General features: G+C 36.9%; 1 protein-coding gene across 1 annotated transcript; it reads right to left on the bottom strand.

Moving 5' to 3' along the window:
- Nucleotides 1-732: 732 nt before the first annotated feature.
- Nucleotides 733-5834, bottom strand: LOC132266513 (probable L-type lectin-domain containing receptor kinase S.5). Its single transcript, XM_059767403.1, has 2 exons — nt 4454-5834; nt 733-1851 (listed from the first exon to the last, which is right to left on the bottom strand). Exons 1-2 carry the CDS (start codon nt 5712-5714, stop codon nt 1055-1057), a joined length of 2058 nt encoding a protein of 685 aa, XP_059623386.1. The 5' UTR covers nt 5715-5834; the 3' UTR covers nt 733-1054.
- Between the last annotated feature and the right edge of the window lie 3859 nt (nt 5835-9693).

Genomic DNA, 9693 nt, shown 5'->3' with positions numbered 1-9693 from the left:
GTTTATGAACAGGTCGATTCATTTGCAACCTTAATTTCGAGAGATAAAGGAGTTGTCATTAGACCAAAAAACTCTTGATTTATGATCCTTAAACTTATTATATCTTTGATTCATTTGTTTTCTACTTTTGCTTTCTCCCTTGGTACTTTATTTTCACATAAAGGCCTAAAAGGCCAGCCGAAATGGGATTGCGGAAGCCCTTGCATCCCCTATTTTGATTTAAATATTATTTTTCTTTTAATATGATCAAGTTTTTGTCACAATATACGGACCTACCATTAGAGAATGCAATTGTGGGGAATAATTTCTGGCATGATTTCACGTTGTGAATTTGTGACAGAGAAGGCTGCTGACCTATTCTTTCTATAAAAATAATAAATAAATAAAATTAGATTTACAGCAAATTTTGTTATATCAAGACTTAATTGAATACGTTCTCGAACTGAGGTTTGTGCATCAAAGTATGTATTTAAATATTATTTTTCTTTTAATATGATCAAGTTTTTGTCACAATATACGTACCTACCATTAGAGAATGCAATTGTGGGGAATAATTTCTGGCATGATTTCACGTTGTGAATTTGTGACAGAGAAGGCTGCTGACCTATTCTTTCTATAAAAATAATAAATAAATAAAATTAGATTTACAGCAAATTTTGTTATATCAAGACTTCAATGAATACGTTCTCGAACTGAGGTTTGTGCATCAAAGTATGTATTTGAATGTAATCCTCTTATTTCTCGAACTGAGGTTTGTGCATTTTTATAAAGGTCTCGGTCAAGTTGTTTTTTTTATTTTATTTTATTTTATTTTTACTACAGAGTGACTCTGGTAGGCCATTGAAATTTTATTTTATAAATTTACCAAATTTATTGATGACTAACAACACTAAAAGAATGAAAAATTTATGTTTATTTTGGTTATTATTATCCAACAAGTATGATATCATATCATTGCCTTAAAATGCTAAAAAAAAACTCCAAGATAATTTGAGAGTTTCCATATCTTTTCGGTTGAGTGAGGGTATTGTAGACTACACAAGACAAGTCAATACTAAGGAGCGAGTTGTAGAGACCACTCAGGCCCAAAATGGGAGGTCGAAATTGTTTTATCCTCCGTAGTGGCGGAACTAATATCTTCTCCGCCCATCCCCACCACTGCTGGCCAAACGAAAGGTGGCTTGAATGGCGGCACATAAGGTGCCGGGACAGACTCTGACACAATCTTAACAATCTCCTTCATATCCAACCTCTCATTCGCCATAGGATGGCAACAAGACAGCCCTAAAAGCAGAACCCTCTCCGCCTCCTCCGCCACATAATCTACCCCGAGCCTCTCATCCACCGCCTCTAGTAGCCGGCCATCACGGTGCAAATACCACACCCAATCAACCACGTAATGAAATGCACCTATTCTAGTGCCAGGCCTTTGGCCAGACACTACTTCAAGCAACACTGCTCCAAACGCATACACATCAGATTGCTGCGTTGCTTTGGCCGTGAGGAAGCACTCGGGGGCAATGTAGCCGGCTGTTCCAATCACGCCTGCAGCCTCTGTGTACGAGTTCTTCTCGTTGTCGAGGGCACGAGCTAGGCCAAAGTCACCTAGCCGGGCATCGAAGTTGGAGTCAAGCATGATGTTGCTGGCCTTGATGTCTCGGTGGACCACCTTCTGATTGTACTCGTTGTGGAGGTAGTGCAGAGCTGAGGCCAGTCCAGAGATGATCTTGTAGCGGAGGTTCCAGCTTAAGGGCTCGTCCTCGGCACTGTTACCGAAGAGGTGCTTGTCCAGGCTGCCATTAGGCATGTATTCATATACCAAGAGGAGCTTCCCATTCTTGTGGCACCATCCTGTGTGACACAAATACATATTATTAATATATTTCTATGCATTGATATATATACATATGTATTGGAATGAACTTTGCAAGATTAGGTTTTTTCAAGTTCTGATTTTATGATATACTATATATATACATGAGCAGTGTACTTCGAGTTTAGCTATTTAATATATGGAATTCAAGTGTATAGATCATAAATCTAAAATTTTGAAGTGATCATATAGGATTATTTATCTCGTTTCTTTCCTTATTAATCTAGGTCAAAAGCCGTCCAATCTAATGTCCGAGCATGGTATTAAATTATTAATACGGCCAACATATATAGGGAAAAAAAAAAAAAAAAACTCAACTATTTTCAAATATGCTAATTTTTTTAAACTGTTAGGTTTATCAAACTAGTAACAAAAGTATATAAAAATATTATTTAAACTCTTTAATAATTCAAAACACCCTTGACTCTCCCCAAAAAGTCTTTATAAACCTTCATTGTTTCGACGACGAGCTCCAACACACAAAACGGCATATTATAGAAGGCTCACCTGAACCTCCATTGGTAAGCCACTGTAAAAGTTTCCAAGGCAATACTTGACACCCGTTATCTAAATCAAATGCAATAGGGCAACAGCCACTACCTAAAATCTCACATTCATATTATTCCTGTAATCTATTTATAAAACAAAGAGTACCTAAAATAGTATAAGTTTTGGGTACATGTCAATACATTAAAACTCCAAAAAATGTAACTAAAATTTTATCTACCTGCCTCCGGTAAAGCCAGGGATGGAGCCAGGAATTTGTTTAGGGGGGGCACCGTATTATATTTTTTTCAAGCGAATAGTGATGTAAGATAATAAGTCAAAAAATAGAACTGTAATAATGGTGGAATAAAAGCATTTAATAATTTGAAAATTAATTATTTTAAAAAAATGGAAACATAAAATACCAACCTTAAAGAGTCCTTTTAGCAACAATTTTAATTACCAAACTTTGAAGAGAAAAAAAAAAAATATATATATATATATAGTTTGAATAAAGGAATGCAACTTTTTTTTAAGAGAATATAAAAAAGAAGAAGAAGAAGAAGATGATGGGGAGGAGGAGGAGGAGTAAGAATGAAAAGAAAGGAAAAATTAAAGATATTTTTTAAAAATAATTATTTTAGTGGGCATTTTTGTAAAATTTTAAAAATTATAGGCCTATTTGCAATAAAAATTAATTGGCCCAAGGGTAAATAATTATTTCAGGGGGCATTTTTCACTTTTTTTTTATAAATTATTGGCCTATGTGTAATAAAAATTAATGGTCATTTTCTAGAAAGAAAAAAAATTATTTTCGGTAGGGGGGGGGGGGAGCATTTTGAAAACTTTTCTAAATTATAGGCCATTTTGTAATTAAAACTAATGGGCCAGCATGGCCCCCCCTCGGCCTATGCTGGCTCCGCCCATGGGTAAAGTTATATAAGATTGCAATGAACAATATCAACTTTGAATCCTCCTATTGAAGAATTAAAGGAGTAACTTCAAGCAATTATCTACCGGAAAAGAGCTATTTTCAACAACTCAACAACAGGAAGCATCCCTGTAAATGGCATTAAAATGGTACTGCCCTCATATAATCATATTTGAGTTATGAGTTTCCACCAATAATTATGAAATTTCTACATGATTTGCATCAATAAATCAGATCAAAATCTCATTACCTCCCACTTAATTCATTCGCTCCCAATCATCATCACTTAATTGGTCCTCAATGTCTTCCTTGGCCTAACTACCAACACCACTGTCACTCTTTAGTGACGGCGAGGATGAACTCTAACGAAGATATGAGGACAGAACCGGCGGGCAAGTATGGATTGAACTTACCAGTAGTGAACCAACGCCGGTGAGTTTGAGGATCGTGTTGCGCGGGTGACGGACTGTCGTTGTCGATGATGGTGCATGATGCTTTGGCTTCATTGTTTTATCTGAGTTGCTCTGTTTTGTGTACTGGAGCTCGTCGAGAATAATGGAGGTTTATGAACTTAGAGCATGCTGGACTTTTTGGAAAGAGAGAAGGAAATTTTGGACCATTAAAGAATTTAAATAGTGTTTTGTATACTTTTGTAATTTGTTTGTTAAAATTAACTGTCAAACCTAATAGTTTGAAAAAAAAATTGTTTTTAAATTTTCCCCAACCAATTAAGGGCACGTCTGTGTCCTCCACTTCTTTTAATTTCTCATATATATCTAATCTAATGGGAATAAACGTAACTTATAGCTTAGAGTTGCACCTCGCAAAATAATTCTACAATAACACGTCAATGTATACAAGTGAAAAATAATGTATTTTCCTAACCAAAACAACACTAGAGGAAGATACAATGTCACTATCAGCGACCGAGTCTACTTATCCTTATAATATAAATACCATATGTTTCAACAAATTTGACTCTTCATCTTTTTCTATTAAATAAAAAATTCAATAGGACCTGTCTAGTGTGTTGCGGAGTTGTTGCATCTCAGCAAAGGTTGGTCAAAGTCCAATTTTTCCATAGATTAATGAAATGGGACTAAGAAATTTATTCGTAATGTATTTGTAGACTAAACACATTGGACCATCAGTAAAGGGCTTACCGAGTAATGGGACGAGGTGTCTATGCCGGAGACGATTAATGATGGTAAGCTCGGCCAAGAAATCATCCTGTCCCTTAATGCTCTCCCTGGAGAACCACTTCACGGCCACGTCCAAATTCTCACCCGGTAACAACCCTTTGTACACCATACCAAAACCTCCTTGACCCAACTTGTTCCTCTCGTGAAAGTTGTTTGTACCTTTCTTCAAATCTTTAAATCGAAACTCCTTAGGCATACCTGGCAATCTCTTCAGAGCGCGCAGGATGTTAGGGTCCGATTGTCGCGCCAACCTCCTCCTATTTAAGTAATAGCCCAAACCCATGGCCGCAATCACCAGCACCGCCACCCCAGCCCCGAGGACGATTTGCAGCCACGAGGAGGTCGGATGGTTGTTAATATTTTGAGTATAGTACTCGACGGTCAGATTCCATTTCAACACGCTGTTCAACTGGACCGTGTTGTTGCCAGTTGAAGCCGCAAAACCGAAGTATGAATACTGAGCCACCACGTCACTGAGCTTAAAATTAGATATCAGCACAGGTGAGTCCGGTCTGTCCGGTGTTGGACCATCCTTCGAACCTTCCGTCATGAAGACCATAAAGTTCCTGGAAAACCCCTCATACTCCACCCAAACATTGTAAAATTTGGCTTCCAAGTGAGCGAGTTGGATACCGAGGGGTGTTAAACGCGTCACATTTCTAGATCGGACACTGTTGATGTTTAGGCCGATGTGGTTATCGTCTGGGTCGAAGTCCTGCTTAAACGTGTCGAACTCCACCGCCACCAAATGGTTGTTGGGATCGCCATCGGTCGTGGAGTTTGTCAAGCCCATGTACTCCCCCTCGCTCCCGGGAGGTACGGCCTTGTCTGGGACGATGACGAAGGCGAACCCTTCACCGGCGGTGGAGTTGTTCAACCGATAGATATTGATGAGGAAGGAGGAGGTAAAATGTACAATTGATCGGGTGGAATTGGACTGGACTTCATTTTCCCAGAGGTTGAAAGCCTGATTGAGAAGGACTCTTCCAGACCGATTGTAGAGACTGAAACTGCTGCTGGCTGTGTCCGGGGTGATTTGAAGGGCATTGTTACTGATGGCCGCAGGAGATTGGATCGCGAAATTGTCCTTGTTGGAATCGTTGAACGAATCGTATTGGACTTCGAAGTTTTGTGCTCCGTAAACCGTCGCTGCCGAGAAACAGAGGAAGGGGAGGATTGTGAAAAGCTTTGCAGTCAGCGGGCCCATGCATTGAGCACTCATTGGAATCGAAAATGGAGATGGAAGAGGGAGAGAGATCAGTGGGTTTTTGATTACCGCGAGGAGATCATTTTATTACTCCATTAGAATATGTTGAGAGAGTTGGTTGACTTTGAGTTGAGGTTTGAATAGGTTCAATTTTTTTTTAGTGAAAAGGTAAGCAGGTTTAAATAGGTTCTTGGTTTTTTGTTAAATATTTTATGATGTATCATTGCTTGGAACTTGCGTTAACAGAAAGTGGAAAGTCCGGAGAAAGTTAAGTCAACATCTATGAAGTACAGATACCGACACAGCGATACGATAAATTTTAAAAAAATAAGATACGGACATAACAAGGATACAGTGAAAAAATAATAATATATATTTTTATTATATATAAAATTTTAATTTCTCTTAATTTTTAATTTACATTAATAGACATGATCCATTTAAATTAAATCCAATCCAAATTTTATTAAAATTCAAACAATAAATACTTAATATATCTTTATATTCAATACTAAAATTTGTATCAATAGTAGAATAGTTTTAACTTTGTAACCAAACACAACAGAAGATAAGATTAACTTTGTAACCAAACACAGAAGATTACAATCTTATCGGTCTTCCCAAGTTTGACTATCTCTCTCTCTCTTCAAAATTGAATTCCTCTTTTATTAACCAATAATCACTCACTGTCTGAGGAAGAAAAAGGCGATCAAGCCTTTGGTTGAGATTTGTTCGCAACCAGACAAGAGAGACTTTAGTGGAATCGGAATTCTTGCCGAACGCCATCTCCTCCTTCTCTTAACTTTCTATCTTCCTTCTCCTCCATCAATAACCAACCAGAGCATGATTCTTCATCATCTCTGTGTTGATTTCCCTTCTCCCTTCCAGTATTTCTCTCATCCTTTCCATTTTTTTTTTTTTTTTTATTAATCTGAACTACCGAGTCCTACACCGGTGTCCTCTAGTGTACCAGCCATGTCCTCCGGCGTGTCTCGATCGTGTCCTCCGGCGTGTCCGACTTGAAAAAATGAATAAAAAAATAAGACACTGGTAGATCCGTGTCGAACACGTGTTCGAGGTTAGGACACTCGTGTCCGTGTCGGACACGTGTCCGACACCAGTACTTCAGCCCTATAACACGTGTCCGTGCTTCATAGGTCAGCATTATGCATCATGTGTAGAATTTTTAAATAAATAAAAATTAGTTTGTGTTACTATGCATTATGGTTTCTAAAATAGAATTGTAATATGATTATGGACTTGATGAATTAGGTCATATTTTTTAATTTGGTGTCTAATTGTGGGTATGATTTTATATTATTGAAATTGTGGGTATGATTTTATATTATTGAAATTGTGGTTTTTCAACTTATTTAGTGTGATTTAATTCTAACTATTCATATTTAAGTTTTTCATATTGTGATATGTTTATATCCCTTATTTAGCTGTTTCTATCTTGTTATGTATACGGTTTCAAAATGTGAGTTTCTAAGGATCTTCTTCACAATCTAAATGTATTCAGGGATTTAATCATCAATTATGTACAATGCCTAAATTCTCATCTTTAATTGATTATAATATTCTTAATTTTTACATGTTAATTATTTGATTAAAATTCAATAATTAGTATTAGAGTCAGTTAGGGTTAGGGTTTTTGCTTTGTAGAAATTAAGATAGAATATTGGAATGTATTATATACGGAGTATATGAATAGGATCATATTTTTAATTATTTGCATTCATATGAATTATATAAATATGGCGGGTTTGGTTTTTTCAATCTGAATATGTAGTGTTGCGTCGAGTGTTTACTCCGCCTTATGAATCAATTAGTATCAATTGTTGCTTACATGTACTGTATATTACTTAGTATCAATTGTTGCTTACATATACAGTATATTACTACCTCTATTTTAAAGAAATGTGAAGTATATTATATATATCCGCAACATACACGGATCCGAATCATTGCAATTTGTAATTGTACATGTATTGTTTACATGATGCATTGATTAATGATAGTTGATCTCGTTAAACGTGCATGGTGATTGCATTATTGTTGCTAACATGAGATTATAATTGAAAGACACCTATTATTTTGGGTCAGTTTTGTGGTATTTCTTCATACACAGACAAAGAGGATGAGTTGTGTTCTTGATTTCCGTGTATGGTTTAAATAGTTTATGGGGTTTGTCATGTGATGTTACAAGCGTATATAAAGATATATATATTCGAAATATAATATATATATATATACACACACACACATAAAGATATATATTCTATTCGTCCCATAAAAAATGTTACTTTTGGAGAACCATGACTCTCACAAATTAAACTGACACGATTTCCCATTAACGACACTTTTTTTTAGGACGGAGATAGTATACATTTCCAACATGATACATAGAAATTGGAATATGAATAAACTCGACTGCCACCAAACGGTTGGTGGAGTTTGTCAAGCCCATGTACTGCCATTCGCTCCCTAAAGGTATGGCCCTGTCGGGGACGATGACGAAGGCAAGCCCTGTTGAGATTTTATCTCTAATAGTGCAACTGTATGATTGATTTATTTTCTCCCTGATTTAGGACTAATTGGTAAGTAATTAGTTATCTATTTTAGCTAGGACTTATTCTATAAATTAGATGTAATACCATCACTGAAAAATGGAATGTAATTTTAATCTCTATATTTTTTTTTTCACTGAATTTCAAGATGGTATCAGAGTCATCATCGAACTGTACCTTAACCAGACCTTTGAATCTCTTTGAATTTATTTTTATTCATTAACCTATACACATACTCTTACACAACAGATCCATACACATACACATATCCTTACACCATACCTATACACATATCCTTACACCATACCCATACAAATACAAATACGACGGACCCATCACAAGCTGCTGCTGCCGACGATCTGCCGTCGTATTGCCGGATCTCCAAACGACAACACCGGATCTCCAAACGATGACACTCTCTGCCGTCGCATCGCCGGATCTCCAAACGACGACGCTCTCTGCCAAACCGAACAGCTGCACCTCAACTACTGTCGCGTTACTGGATCATAGCGTCGCCAGATCATCGCCGTCGCGTCACCGAATCAGGCTGCTCTCCGCCGCTGCTTCGCCGGATCTGCTCCTTCTCCGTCAGACGCATCCTCAATCGAAGCTGCCGTCGCAGCCATAGCCAGATCGCTACTCGTCTCTATCGCAGCCGTCACCGGATCACTGCCCTCATATTCGCTGCAACTCATCCTTCTCTTCTCTGCTCCAAAGTCATGGGATTTATGAGAATTGAATTACTTATTTGAAAAAAATTATATATATATATATATATATATATATATATCAAAACCCTCTGTTTGGCCACAAGTGTAATACTATTTCAGTTCTGGATTAGTTCAAAACTAAACCAGTTTTGTAACCTCATTTGAAAACTGGTTCTGTGATAAACCAGTTCCAAAAAAAAAAAAAAAAAAAAAATGAGTGACAAAAATATTAAATTATCTAGAGCAGACAAGTCTACCTACAAATGCACTGATTGCAACCAGATTGGTCATACCAAAAGTCGATGTTTCAAACTTGTGGGATATCCAGAATGGTGGGATCATCGTCGTTGGAAGAAGAATTCAACAAAGATCTCCACTGCAGCAGTTGTTAAAACAACAGATACTGTTGGTAAGAATTTCAATATTTCTACACATGTTGCTAATAGTGCATGGATAATTGATTCTGGTGCCACAGATCATATGACATTTGATTCTAGACAGGTCTCACCTCTTAATTCATCCTCACACAAATTTGTTTCTACTGCCAATAGGACTTCGACCCCAGTTATTGGGGAAGGATCTTTGACACTCACTGATAATCTGCATTTAGATTCTATTTTAGTTGTTCCATCTTTAGATTCTAATCTTTTGTCAGTTTCCTAAATAACCACAGCTTTATCTTGTGTTGTCATTTTTTGGCTTGATTTTTATGTG

The sequence above is a fragment of the Cornus florida genome, unplaced genomic scaffold (assembly GCF_030987335.1).
Source record: "Cornus florida cultivar Cherokee Brave unplaced genomic scaffold, ASM3098733v1 CherokeeBrave_3.0.0_Hap2_Chr07, whole genome shotgun sequence".
Classification (NCBI taxonomy): domain Eukaryota; kingdom Viridiplantae; phylum Streptophyta; class Magnoliopsida; order Cornales; family Cornaceae; genus Cornus; species Cornus florida.
This window is presented reverse-complemented; position numbering and strand designations above follow the sequence as displayed.

Coding starts and splice junctions, on each gene's coding strand:
- LOC132266513 (XM_059767403.1), bottom strand. CDS start 5,714: ATGAGTGCTCAATGCATGGGCCCGCTGACTGCAAAGCTTTTCACAATC. Junction 1,852..4,453: donor ACACCTCGTCCCATTACTCG/GTAAGCCCTTTA, acceptor TGTGTCACACAG/GATGGTGCCACAAGAATGGG.